Source organism: Haemaphysalis longicornis, unplaced genomic scaffold (genome assembly GCF_048455015.1).
Source record: "Haemaphysalis longicornis isolate Haplotype H1 unplaced genomic scaffold, Haemaphysalis longicornis Haplotype H1 scaffold_1, whole genome shotgun sequence".
NCBI lineage: Eukaryota > Metazoa > Arthropoda > Arachnida > Ixodida > Ixodidae > Haemaphysalis > Haemaphysalis longicornis.
In genome coordinates this window covers 407,781,467-407,796,120 of record NW_027526203.1, presented here as the reverse complement: position 1 = coordinate 407,796,120, position 14,654 = coordinate 407,781,467, and the positions used below count along the sequence as shown (strand labels likewise).

Below are 14,654 nucleotides of genomic sequence, written 5' to 3'. Positions count from 1 at the left end.
GACGACACTTCACAGGCGATGATGCGCGCCGTAGTAGAGGGTTCCGGATGAATTCTAACCGATTTTTTTAAGTGGCCGCCGAATGCGTTCATTGCTGCAACTCAATGAGAGCCGGCCAATAACCGCTGCACCCCTATAGTGACGTAATTCCAGCGGTTGAATAACGCCAAGACCGGTAAAGAGGGAAAAATCTTTTGAGCAAGTTCCTAAGTTATTTGATGGTCACAGAGCAGTAATTTTCGGCTAAGGTACTTCCTGACCCTCTATTCTAAGTACTTGATGTGTTTATTGACTATAGTCTGAAAGCCTTTAAGATTTAGAGAAAAGTTTAGAAAAGCGTTGCAGGGCCCCTGTAAGGGTCGCTCAGAAAGATCTCAAATCAGCCCTGATAAGGATTTCTCCCTAGTGGGAGGCGCTCATGGAGGAACAAGCGATATCCAGTGAAGGTGATAGCCATGAAAATGTTTTGCAGCTTTCTGGGCTTTTTATTAAGTCGCCAAAGCCTTCCCAGAACTCCTTTTTTTGCATATTCCTTGCGATATTATAACAATGTGGCATCATAGGATGTTATGACCAGTAGCGGTCCCAGAGATTGGTTTTAGGGGGGGCGATTTTTTTTCTTTTCGGAGGAGGGGAGGGGGGGGGGGGGGGGCGTTCTCTTCTTGCGCAAATTCTGCGGAGGAAGGGATAAACATGCAGGTGTGTGCGGGTATGGGGTGTAACCAGCTTGCGCACAAATCACTTAACGACACAATGGTTTCTGGCGCCCCTTAGGCGGTGCAACGGCTGACTCGAGCCCGCATTTATGACAATCGCAACTTGTTTGCGGCCTCGCACAAGTGGGATTCAACCTCGCTCAAGTGGACTGCTTAAAAAAAAGCTGAGGACCGCTTTGGGGGGGTCGCTCCCTTCGCCCCCCCCCCCCCCCCCCCGGCCTTGGGACCGCCACTGGTTATGACGATATGATAACAACACTTGTTGCTCATGATTGTAACGTTATAAAATATGCCAGTCAAAATTTTTTCTTCGGTAGGCGGAGAATCAAATTTCTATTATTGGACGGCATGTGTATTATCTCGTTACAAAGGCTTTTCTATGCAAGCAGCTTTAAGGGCTCACAAAAAGTTATGTGGTGGTAACAAAGAATGCCTTGAGGTAAATAATACTAAAACTGCGTGTCTGCCGGTCACATGAAACTATATACGAGCGACCGCGATGACGTTCACACTTCGTTCCGGCCTCTGATACGTGCATTACGAAGACTCTGTCACAGCCGTTGGATGAAAAACATGGCCGTGGCTCTGGGATGACCTTGGGAGTTGATAATCTGGTAACAACATTAACGGCCAGAGCTTTGTGTTATGGTCTTCACGAGGCTGTTGTTAGTGCATTTATTTCCCACCTTGGAGCCTCGTTCGCTACGAGACAGTGTTTAAGTTCCCATACTTCGCGTTCAGAATTATTCGAGCGAAAGCTGTACTACGCTACACTTAATGTTATTCATCGCGTCGTAATGACCTTCAGCTGTCCTTGCTCGGAGCTTCGCCGAGAAGGGTGAAACGGGGGCTTCGCCAGCACCTAATCAATCAGCGGCGACTGGGCAGTCTGTGCGTGCGATTCAACGTGAGCGAACCACGTGGCTAGGCGAGGGTTTAACGGCTGATCTGTGAAAACGGTGCGCTAAGTGAATTTTCAGGAAAGAAGACTCGATAAACACACGATGCACGCAAATGGGAGCAGTGTTTTTGCGGCTGCTTTGAGGCGCATGTTTCCTCAAGTGTCGCCATTGATGACATGTCAGCCGGGCTGACTAGCTGTGCGTACCTTTCAGCGCAAGCGAAATGATGAGTTCAATCATCCAGTTGAGATAGCCAGACGGCAGGTCACGAAATCTCGAACAAGGCAAACTTTCAGAGACAGACAGACAAACAGGCAGACAACAAACTGCACGTGATAAAACCACACTTGGGACAATACACTACTGACTCACACAACAGGCACATTGAAGTTGCCTTAGCTAGGTTACGGATAGGCCATACGCATGTAACGCACTCGCACCTGCTCACGGGATCTCCAAGACCCCTGTGTAGCAGGTGTGGGGAAGGCCTATCCGTAGTCCACATACTCATACAATGCAAGGCACTTGACACAACACGACATAAACACTTCAGAGAACTCTACAGACAACATATTCCCCTACACCCAGCGTTGTTTCTGGGTGACGACGCCATGGTTTCTGTGAAGCGCGTGTTTAAGTATTTGTCAGATGTTAAGTTTTTAAACCTCGTCTCCTATCATGCATAATCAAATCTGGCCCTATACACCAGCCATCACCATTATCTTTGCTGATCTTACTATGTCCAGTTTACACGTTTTATACCTACCTTTTGTGGGAATCACTTCTTTTCATTAAATAACTTCTCTGGCGCTCTTTGCCCTCGTCGGCCGTGCGCCAATAAACACCAACCATCATCATCACACTGTGTTCCGTGAAACTATCGCTTGTGATAACTAGGTGTAGAAGTGTTGAACCTGAGCCATTTTTTTCTTATTATTCATGAAATTTCGTTCCGTACTCACGAAAGTCCGTCCCATACTCATTAAAGTCCGTCCGTTCGGTTTCTTAGAGTTCCGTATGCAACGAGGGTATCCAGGCTTCTTCGGCATGGTGATTGGTGCATATGCCGCGACAGCGTATCTGTACGTGTGCGCAGTGCACGGCGTTTAGTGCAAGCTGCACACTCCTCGCCATGCTGTGACCGCTACCGGCACATTTCTTCCGCCGCTCGACCGCTAATCAACCTTCTCATGAATGATTTTCTCATTAGCTTTCGACGCAAATTTCACCGGCCCAGTGGTAATCGAATAACGGCTGGGCGTCTTTCACTCCTCGGGGGCTCCCGATGGATTCGTGCAAGACTCTCCCGCAGCAAATAGGTCAGAGGCAGCAACAATGAATAGGCGCTGCGTAGCCGTAACGCAACCGAGCTCCTTTATTAAGCCGCCAAGAGGACGACCCATAAAGCGGTGACCCTGAACCCCGAGCCGAAGGTGGGTCATCATCGACGGGAGGCAGCGCGTTCCCCGGCGGGACCTTAAATTAGAAATTCCCCGCACGCGTCTCTCGAAGTCGTTACCGAGTTCCGAGTCTGTTCGTCGATGTTATAAATAATGGTGGTCCCGGTTCTATGATTACCCGCAGGAGCGTCGTCCCAATGGGCCTCCTCTGCGAGGTGCGCCTTTTGGAGAACGCACGCCGGCTCCTTCGCCGATGGGGGGGTCTCTCATGACTTACACCGTTGCGCAAACTTTTCAACTGCGCCCAGCCGTGCTCTAAATCAATAGTAAATACGGCGGCGTGGTTCCCGCCAGAAGTGGACATGCGATACGCTTCTGGCCGCTCGCTTCGCTCGAGGTTCGCCGGCGAGGCACTCCCGCGCGCTGGCCGGCCGGCCGGCCGGCCTCGTCGGGGCTTCGTTCTTCCTGGCCGCTGGGCCGCGCCGTTGTTCGGGCCGAGAACGAGTTTGAAAAGGGCGTTTGAAAAATGAGAGTCCGCGCTTGGTTCCCCCGTAGTGGTCTTTAGCAGAAGTAGGGGTTGCCGGTGGCGTGCCAGGGGTAATTGGCTCCTTATGGCAACCTGTTCCTTTCTCGAACGCGGCCGATGGCCCGCATCGCTGGTACGGGACTTTGCCGGGGCGGCATCAACACCCCCGACAGCCGCCACCGGGAAGGGAACCCTGCGCTATTCGTACCCCCGCGTCGCTTGCGTTCCGACGAGACGGCAAATTTTCGAATTCCGCAACTTTCAGTTGGAAATGTCCGGAGGCCGTCTCCAGGGGAGCATCATCAAGGGCTAAATTAACTCAGAACTGCATGAAAATAAAAATGTGGCAGCAAATGTAAAAGAGGTTAGGACAAAAACCGTTCGCACATCTAACAAAACACACACGATGCTTTTTATCCTCACGAAGCACACCGCATTGCAGACCGCTTTCTTGTGTATTCTTATGTGTTTAACGGCATCTTCATCTTTCCATACGTACAGGTGGGCCAATCGCGCAGCAGCGCCATTATGTTTGCTCTTCTTTAATGCAAGAAATTGCTAGTAACACAGTAACACAGCGGGTACCGAAATATGGGGCAAAACAGAGAGAGAGAGAGAGAGAGAGAGAGAGAGAGAGAGAGAGAGAGAGAGAGAGAGAGAGAGAGAGAGAGAGAGAGAGAGAGAGAGAGAGAGAGAGAGAGGTGCGAGTTTATGGACAAGATCACCGGGAATGCAATGGGCGGGCTTCGCATTACAGATGACGTTGAAAATCTACGCGAGAGGCCTTCATCACGGAGGGAGTCATAGTTTCTTGCAATATAACTAGAGAAGAAACTGACAGTGAACTTGCATGTCACCATGGGAATTATGGGAAGAGTATAGTTTCCCGCTTTGCTTCGTAATTGTCTCGGCTTGTAACCATTCAGCGAACGTGCAAATACGGAAAGTGCTGCAAAATCGACGATAAAAGTGTTTATTCACACGATAAAAGTGTTTATTCACATAGGTATGGAATAAAAACACGCCGCATCAGTAAAATAAGGCTCATTTTCTTCTGTTTTCTGTTTGTTTTCACATTATCGTCTGCAATTCTGACGGGCCAAGCCAGCTGTTACAAAACACTTTTTGCTATCGCAATACCCCACAAAGACATGTTTTAATTATTTCCTTATCATTTTACAAGAATAAATCATCAGAGCAGTCCCTAAATGTGTTGTACAGGCTGCAAAACGTTTGCATCGGGGTCAAACACATCGACGCAGTTCGTTTGGGAGAGTCGGTTAGCTGTTGGTTGACCGCGGTGCAAATGTTTTGTCGTATACATGTACATTTGTGGACCGCTCTGATAATTTATTCTTCTAAAGGAATAATGAAACAATTAAAATGTGTCTTCGTGGGATATTGTGACAGTTAAAAGTATTTTGTAACAACAGTCTTGGCACGTAGAATTCGATCGCAGGCGCTAATGTAAAAACAAACAGTAAACATTAAAATTGGCTCCAATCCACGGTGTGGTTTAAAGCAAAGCTTTAAACGACACCCACAACAATTGCCCATGCAACGTCACTTGAATCCACACACGTGGCTCTACGAAGTGTGAAACCAGAGATTCTGTCAGCCGTTACCTGGAATTCGCGGGGGCGGCGTCCTGAACGCAGCAGCAGCGTCGGCCACGGCCGGGCTAGAGCGGCACACGCCCCCGCTGTAGCCCGGCCGCGAGTCGGGAGAGAGAAAACCAAAGAGGTTGGAGAAAACGGAGAGGAGCGTCTTTCGAAGGGAGCGTCTTTCGAAGGGTGAGACAGCGGAACCTAGCCATCCTGATGTGATAGCTTGGGGCTACACCACCGCGCGACACAAGAGCAGAGACCGAAACAATGCGGCATGTGAGCTCAGTGATTCCCATTTACACCAATTTAAACCAGTTACCTTAGTCAGTTTGAGAATTGCGAGAAAGCTGAGGGAACTTTTATAATTCGTATTTATCAGAACCTGTTGCTACTTTCGCCTTTTGAAAAAACCTCTTAAAACAAAACCGAATTGGTAATCCCCAATTTAGAAAACGGAGTCCCATTCGTTGCATGCAGTGCGCAAAAGGTAGCGTTTCTCTAACGGCCAGATGTGTGTATGGGGTTAGTACATTTTGTTTTTACGCGCTGCAAACCAATCCTAGGTATGTTTGCCGTAAGACCACTTAATTCCTTCGGGTGCGGGTTACCCTGGAGGTGCTATCGAGCGAGTTAATCAAGCCGTGCGAAGGCACCGCGCAATGGACGCGAAGCTGCACCGAAACAGGGCCAAAACAACCGCCGCTGAAGCAGACGACAAAGTCGAACCGTGGACGCCGCCGCCGGCGAGCAGGCACTCTCGCGCGGGGAACCCTGGGAAATTCGCTGCGCCATCTTTAGTGTGCTCCGTAAGTGAAACCCTCCGACCCCCCCCCCCCCCTCCCTCTCCCCTTCGCCGCCTCCGACGCGTTGAGAGTTTGTTGTCCCTCACGCCACGAAAGAACCGTTAACTGGTAGAGCTAGAAAACTTTGCTTTAAAAAAATGCGGCCTTATTTTACGGCCGCGATACGTTTTTATTCCCCACATATGTAAATAAACACTTTAATCGTTGATTTTGCTGCATTTTACACATTTTCACGCTAGCTAAAACGCCACAAGCGGAGCGAATTACTAAGAGAAACGGAAAACTTCCCATGGTAACACGGACGGCCTCCAGCGATTCGCATTGACGCTCACGTCACTGTGTCCTTTTAGTGTATGTAGGAAACTCTACGAATTGAGTGACCGACGGTCTATGGTGACGTTGGTGTTGGTGCTGTCTTAGATAACAAGAGTGGAGGCTTTCTGGCGTGGCTCTGTTTGGTAAAAGCGTGGTGAGTGTGGGCGAATGCTTGTCAATCATGAGGTGACACTGCACCGTTTGTTTTGCTTGCGACACTTGTTCCGGAAACTCAACAACGTTCTGTTTTTTTCTCTTTCTTCTCTTTCTCAGGCTGCCGGGATGTGAACGAACGGGGTATAGTTATTGTTAGCAGTTCGGCATTCAAGGAATTCCCTGAACTGACCCCGTCGCAGCTGGCGCAGATGTTAATGTACTTCTACACAATACCAAAGTGAGTATGCAAGTATGCTGCCTTCTATTCGCGCTTTCTATTCGTCTTTTTGTTTGTAGGATTAGGATAGTTGGCATTTGTTCGCTTGATTTTTACTTCATGCTGTAGGTACAGAAAAAGAGTGAAATTATTGAGATGCAGGAAAATAAGTCGTTTTGAATTTGCTTAAAAAACAATACGAAACCTCAAAATTTGGGAGTATACTAGGTAAGATATTGCAACACTCACACAAACGGTCGTTTGTAAAGGCGCTGAAGAAGTGGTTTTTTAAAAAAAGTCCCACTTATTTTACACGCTGCACAGAAGATACATTTCAGCGCCAAAATATCTTGTTCGGCAGCTCCAAAACTAGGCAAATTAGAATTCCAACTTGCTATAAAATGTCGTAATCGAGAGACTGGCCGTTTGTACAAGCCCCTAATTTCTCTATTGATAAATCACAAGATTCTGAAAAAATTGACACCTGCTATTGCGGCATCGAAATACATCAAAACATTCTGGATTTATTCAACTGTTTAAAACGCGCGAATTTAAAACTTGCATTTGGCTTGCTCGTTGAGCAATTGTATAGCTAGCATGTTTCGAAAAGGTGGCTGCCGGAAGTGCGCTTAGCGTGCATGCCGTGATACAGTTCAATTACGCCGTGTCCGCAATCTCAACTTATGCTGTTATCAAAGCCGGCCTTGTGGGAAACGTTTATTGCTGGCCGGCGGCAGGGTAATTCCAATGTGCCTTCGACGGCCAATTGCACTAAAGTTATTTAGTGCTGGGAAATGTATTTCGGCACCGTTAGATGTGTAGAGGAAAGCTTGCTCACGCTTTCACAACTACTGTGTTCAAAACATAGGCGCATTAGGTTTCCGGAAAAAAAAAAAAAGCTTCTATGAGCAAAACTGGTACAATTTTGCGGACGGCGTTCAGGAATTTTCAATCCTTTACGTGTGTGATGGAGGCAAAAAATAATAATGAAAACGCCAACTAATCGAGCCTTAGGTGTACGTTCAGATCACAGGGCTGGCGCAAAATAATCCTCAGCCCTTTGCAACGACGCACCTCATAGCTGAGGTGTAGCCTCGGCGCATAAAATCCGAATTTGAACATTTGAAACGCAGTATTCGCGTAGTTTTTAAACCGGAAATTACACCAGTTTCTGAATAGGGGATGGGTGCATCGTTGCTTGAACTTTTCCCTACTCATTGTTTAAAACAATGCGTAGGGCATTTGAGCCACACAAACATGTACCAAGATTTCAGTTGTTCAACTAAGCCTGCGCAAAATTTATACATCTCGGAGTTCTAGGCAAGAGAAATGAAATGAAGGTTTATGTTTGTAAGCTTTAGGCATGCGCGCAAGGAGCATGCGTGGGTTATGCAATCTAACCTTACATCCCCGGCAACTTCGCTCAATAGGCTGGTCACTCAGGAACCCAGTAGAACTACTGTAGAGGAGTGAAATTTCGCGTAGAACAAGGGTTGGCATTGAATACAAACGCAGTAAAATTACGTCGCAGTACGATTAATTATTTTTCCGTAATTCGTCGTCAAAAGTTACCGCCCGTGCAGTTACGGCTGGTAATGTCTGCGTCACTGGAACAGGGTGCAGCCATCTTTTAAACTTCAAACTGCGCATAAAGTAGGATGTTACCTTCAGATTGGCTGTTCCGAAATTGCTACAATAACCAGTCAGAAAATGGCTGTAATAAGCCGGGAAGCTGCTGGCAAGGCAAGTCACTTGTGTCCGAAATACTATAGCATCCAGATATGCTTTCTTTATTGCCGCAAACGGCCGCTTCTTGAGCCTGCCAGCGTTTATACTGCAAAAATAGTTGTGCACCCTTGATCTAAAGCGCGCACACAAAAAAGAACTTTGATGCTAATGCCTTAAGCTTCGTGATTTGTCTGCCTTGAGTAATTTTTCGGCGAAGTTTGAAAAGGGGTGGGTCATGAAGCATGCCTGATTTTTCCCAGATGGCAGCGTCTGGTCTCCTTTCAGAGAGGTGCAACAAAGTTAAAGTTGTAAGCCAGCTCAAGATGAACAGCTTGATTAAATGTGCTGCTGCAAAAAAAAAAAGTAAATAAAAAAATAAAAAGCGCAGTTGCCAAAAGAGGCCAACAAAAAAAAGTCTAGCGCGTGTATCATCTTTACGTGATGTTTTCGGTCATTCGAGGCCGCGAGCTGTTGGAAATAACGGCCCGGGGAAATGTAGCCTCTTGTGTTTCGCCTCTCGTATCATTAAGCACGAAGGACGACAGACGTCATGGCGATGATGTCTCTATCCAGGAAAGAAATCAGCGCCCGTGGGTTCCTCCTCCTCGTCGATGCGGCTGATGCGAGCGAACCGCTCTGGCGAGTGCTGGACGAATCCCTTTGTCTTCTCGAGGTGAGCTCACAGAACGGTGCCACGAGCGTTTTTCCTTCGCTCACATTTCCGTTTGATTTCCCGCGACGTGGCGCGTCACAAGTTCCGCGTTCGTTCTCCACTGTGTTTATACTGGAGGCAGCCGAAGACTGTAAAAAGAACGACAGCGATGAACGCTACTGGTTTCTAGTAGCGCTCTAGTTTGTCACTTCTTCGGTCCTCGTCTTTGTATCAATAACGCTGCTGGTAGTGTAACGGTTAGCCTTAAATAAAGAGTGAGAAAACGGCGAAGTGTTTGGCCTGGGAATTTGGCTGGTAAGCGTTTGCGACAGCTTAGGGCTTGTATGCTGTGGTGGCTTTCTCGTCACGGCACGTAAAGAAGACATCAGCCATTTATGAAAGCCGCATGCCTCACTAGAGCCATGCATTAAGAGTTTCACTGGGCTTGTTCTCTATGCAGAAATCATTACCATCGGGGTTCGGTGACGTGGCAGATACATCGTTTCTTTACTGATTTCTCGGCCCTACTTCAGATTTTCTATTAACTTGTCAAAGGTCCCCAGGTGGTCAAAATCAATCCGGAGCCCTCCACTATGGCTCGCCTCATAACCCAAATGTAGCTTCGGCGCGTTAAACAAACAAAATCTCAAACTGATTTTTTTCCATTTGGAACAAAAAGCATGATCTGCACTGCTGCTAGGCCAAATGAAAAAGTCATGCTTTTTAGCCGTAATGCCATTGCGCAGACCACCTTTTTCATTAAATTGAAATGCTCGCCGTATTCACTGCCTGAATTCACCCCGTTTGTTGTAGTGATTATTTCTGGGGGGTGAGATGCAGTGGTAACGTATACACGCGGAATTGTTTTAGAACGTAGCTAAGGAATCCACATCACTCATTTCCCGTAAGAAAACGTGTTGAGCCGCGGCACCGACATTCCCCTTCCCCTTTTCTCTTTTATGAAAGCGGTGAAAACGATGCAGGACGTGTGTTTAGCTCACTGGAACACTTACGAAACGTAAGGACGAGTGCGGTAAAAACTCGCCAACCACACTCGATTTCGGAGAAACGAAACAACGCTTTCGGAAACAGTTGTTGGAGGAAACAAAGAGGCCAATTAAATGCTTCCAGAGTTTACCAGTGCTTACGCACGTGTCGCACGACAAACCACGGCTTCCTTCGTTTAGTCTGCTCTAGGGGGGCCTTAATGAAGGAGGATTTACGTGCTGTCGATTTCTTCTTTCTCTTTCAGGCCAACATCAACAATGCGATCGACACCATAGTTGTGGCGAACTCCCGCAGCAATTTCGAAGCCAAGGTGCTCCTGCCGCAGACGAGAGCTAAGGTACGGGGCCATTTTTCGTGGACGGGAGGAGGTTCTGGGATGTCCATTCACAGCTTCTAGTTCTTAGCAATATGGCCCTCTACACCAATAGGTTGGTTTTAATGAAGTGGCCCCCTACTCCATTTTTAACAATTTTGGATAAAGAAGTATACACCTAAAGGAATATACGAAACCCTGGTATATGGCGCTGTTTGGCCAAGTTCCCCTTGCGCCTGTAAACACATACACAGGATGTCCTGGGTGGCCCACTGCAATCGCCATTTAAGAGCTTGCCGCCTCATCGCGGATATATATATATATATATATATATATATATATATATATATATATATATATATATATATATATATATATATATATATATATATATATATATATATATATATATATATATATATATATATATATATATAGAAAATTCTTCATCTGTTTCTATGACCCACCACAACCTCCCCTTTGCTTTCCGAGGTTTTCTTGACTGCCAACCCTTATTTTCTGTCTTATGAGGGGCTCGGTGAAAATAAGACAGAAAATAAGGGTTGGCAGTCAAGAAAACCTCGGAAAGCAAAGGGGAGGTTGTGGTGGGTCATAGAAACAGATTAATTTTTTCAGTCCGAAAGAAATTGGGGAAAAAATGCCCGCCAGGTGGGATCCGAACCCACGACCTCCAGAATACCGGTCTGGTGCTATAATCACTACGCTACCGGCGGGGCCATTTCCCCACCACTTTCTCGGGTATTTATGTTAAGGTATTTTTTGCTTCCTGCACTTGAGGGTGGTAGCCAGCGCCACTCGGACTACTCGGGGTGAAGGGGACCATCTTTTTAACCACCGGGCCGTGCCTCCTCCTGTTCCTGCTCCTGCTCCCGAGTCCAGACTGTGCGTGGCCACCTCATTACGACGACAGAAGAGGAACTTCAAAATGAAAACCGCCACTTCTCGAGTTAAAGCAAATGCGGAGCCAAATAAAACCAATGAAGCCCACAAACAAACAAACAAACAAACAAACAAACAAACAAACAAACAAACAAACAAACAAACAAACAAACAAACAAACAAATAAATAAATAAATAAATAAATAAATAAATAAATAAATAAATAAATAAATAAATAAATAAATAAATAAATAAATAAAACAAGCGCCCGCACACGAACGCCTCGGGCTATAAACGCATCTCGGCACAAAATATAACATTGGGACATTGGAGCTGTAAAATCAAATTTTGCAGTGCTTTTCTTCGTTCTGTGACGAGAATGTGCAGGTAATATTACAGTGGTGCATTCGCAGGTTGTGTTCGCGGCTTCGCAAGAAAAGTTGTTCGAGTTCGCCGACAAGGCCAACTTGCTGCCAGAGTTCGGGGGCAGCTACGCATACGACCACCAAGAATGGATGAGTTTCCGGAAGGTACGCTGGTTTACTACGAACTAAGAAATAAAAGATATCGCTTAGCGTATACCACGTTTGAAGATCTTCCAAATTGTGTTCCGAATTATCCTGATGCTGCGTTGTTTCGTTGGCTGCATTGATTCCTTCCTTTGCTTTTTTTTTTTTGCCATCTTATTTCAAGTGGAATTTTACATTGAAGGAACGGCATTAATTCTTTAACTTGATGCAGACGTTTCGTATTTCTAAATGCTGTAATACTGCAGGCCACGGAACTTTACGAGGTGAGGAGAGGAACCATCATAAATGGCGTACTCTATGGTCGTCAGGCATCTGCTTTGTTTGCGTGCGTTATTCTTTGAGGGATGAAGCACGTAGTGGACTTCATCCCCGCTGCTTTGTGTGGGCGTCTTAGAGTAAGCCTGGCTCATATGCGCATTTACAGACCTGCGTGGAGCGGAGTATGGCATCCGCAGCGTGCAGTGTGAGTGCTGAAAGTGCGACCGAATTTTCTACACTACAAAACCCATTGGCGTGCGAGATATTTTTTGGCGGCTGTACGCGCCTCTGCGCGTTTGCTCTCCGGAACGGCGTTTCGCGGTCCCGCCTTTTCGGGCGCTCCACCAAAGACGCTTGGCTAGCAGGGCGCTGAGCCAGGATCCGCGGACCTTGCTCTGCCGCAGTTCCTGGAGCCGTTTGTGTCCGGCTGTCGGCTGTCCGGGCGGCAACTAGTCTCGGTGATGCAAGAGCTGCGAACGAGCTGGGTGCCCCCATCGTCAGCGCTGGCGCTGCAGCTGATAGACGCCCAGAAACGGCACATCCAGGACACGTTCCGCGACGAGCAGCTACGCCACCTGCAGGAGGAGGGAGACACCATTTTGCAGGAACTGCAGGCGTACCGCGCCCGGTCACCGCACAACCTCGACTACCGGTACGCAGAATTGGTGCGAAATAGACGGGCGGCTTTCTTCGGAAAGTCAGATTTTGAGTTGGAACTGTCTGGCCCTAGTAAAGCTACTCGCCGTAAGTTGTACTGCCTCCTCGTATATTGAAGCAGCCAGAACTCCTATTACCCGTTTTCGGGTAAGGCATCTTTAAAATACTTAGCCTGAGACTTACTGTCAAACAGATCTTCCCCATTTTTCTGCTTGTAATGCATAACCTGGTAGATCCGCATTACATATTTTTAATAGCAGAGCTGTATAAGCTTGACTTTCAGCCGTGCCGGGCGTCCCTCAAACATCGGCGGAGCAATGTAGAGCGGAGGAAATTGCTAGGCCAAGTGTGAGGGAAGTTGAGAGGAGTCAAGGAGCCGATGAGCAGGTGTGGGGAGTGCGCGGTGCAGGTGTTCGGGTGGGGAGCCGTGCCGGGCGTCGCTCAAAATTCTGCGCAGAAAAATGGAGAAGAAATAAATTATATGCTAAAAAATGGGAGGGAATGTGGCAAGGAGCCGATGAACACGTGTGGGGAGTGCGCGTCGCGAGTGGGGAGGGGGGGAGGGGGAAGAGGCGCGCGTCGGGAATTGGCTGGGCTTAGAGTTTCATGCAATAATAACGAGTGAGGAATCTAGCGCTAGTGTCAACTCGAACTCCGACACACCGTTTACACTTCGATGGGAACGATGTGTAGTACTTAGTGAAACCGGATTGCGTAGGCTCGACTGTGCATATTGTGTTTTAGGGGCGAAGGCTTGTCCGTCTGGCATCCGGCGTCCGCGCTCACGGCACAGCACCGTGTAAATCGAAACATCTGTGAACAAAAGGTTAACAAGAACAAAATAAAAGGTTCGCAAAATGTTAGAGAGAGAGAGAGAGAGAGAGAGAGAGAGAGAGAGAGAGAGAGAGAGAGAGAGAGAGAGAGAGAGAGAGAGAGAGAGAGAGAGAGAGAGAGAGAGAGGGGTGAGAGAGTGCTCCTGGAGAGCCGTGCTGCGCATGCGCGAGGAGCATTGGATTAAATGATTGGAAATTGTTTTAGCAGCAGTAAGCACTCCACAAACGATCCCCAGTGCTTCGCCCACTCGTCATGATTCACTTCGTGGAGATGCGTGAATTTTTTTTTATCAGAAAAAAAACACTTATTGCGGGCATTCTTGGATAAAACCAGCGCGAATTCAGACGAAGACGGAGGAAGTAACCACAAGGACAGCCGCTGGAGATGAAGGAAGTAACCTTCTTCCTTCGAAGGAAGGAAGTCCTTCGTCTTCGTCTGAATTCGCGCTGGTTTTATCCAAGAATGTCTAAATTCCAACTAGCTCAGCTTGCAACCCTCCTACTTATTGCGGGGTTCGCTGTTTGCAAGTTACATTGCGCACAAGAAAGTTAGTGGCTAAAAACTGGTACAGCACTAAATAAAACGGCACGTTTAGACAAGAAGCAGACGCGGAGTCGGGGATGTTTGCGGAGTACGTTTACTCTTTTCCGCCAACTACAGCGGGACGCGGACTTCTTTAAAAACTATTTGTAAAAGTTTCGGGGCTTTTAGTTATTATAATTAAGAAAAGGTATTGTACTCCGAAAAAGAAAAGAACCGTTTACATTTGGATAAGTTATTTTATCCTGCAATAGTGGCATTCATCAAGCTGCGTTCCTATCGGCCGCCGGACGGCTATAGTCGGGCCGCAGAAGCCGGCGTTCCCACAAAAAGTGTGGCTGTCCCCAGAAGTTCGCAATCTTCGTCAGCTTCGCAAATAGATTGCTCCGCCGAGTGAGCGGCGCCGCAACTCCTAATTCGCAGACATCGCCGCCTACAGCGCGGCCTACATTTGTGTTTTCGTGCTCGCTGTGCCAGCAATGAATTGATAACTCACTCGATTCGCAACTTTGGTTATAGAACATTTCGATTCAATGCGGAGTCGGCGAGTGTGCGACATTTAGTTCAAGGAGAAACATAATTTTGAACGCTT

General features: G+C 47.4%; 1 protein-coding gene across 4 annotated transcripts in view; it reads left to right on the top strand.

Moving 5' to 3' along the window:
- The window catches only part of LOC144155468 (puratrophin-1-like), a 640,065-nt gene that overhangs the window by 498,278 nt on the left and 127,133 nt on the right, over positions 1–14,654 (top strand). For all 4 annotated transcript variants that reach the window (XM_077686932.1, XM_077686931.1, XM_077686933.1 and 1 more), the window contains 5 exons: positions 6,543–6,663; positions 8,944–9,043; positions 10,275–10,367; positions 11,657–11,773; positions 12,436–12,683. In XM_077686932.1, coding sequence (XP_077543058.1) covers positions 6,543–6,663; positions 8,944–9,043; positions 10,275–10,367; positions 11,657–11,773; positions 12,436–12,683 — 679 coding nt within the window. The remainder of the gene's footprint in view (positions 1–6,542; positions 6,664–8,943; positions 9,044–10,274; positions 10,368–11,656; positions 11,774–12,435; positions 12,684–14,654) is intronic.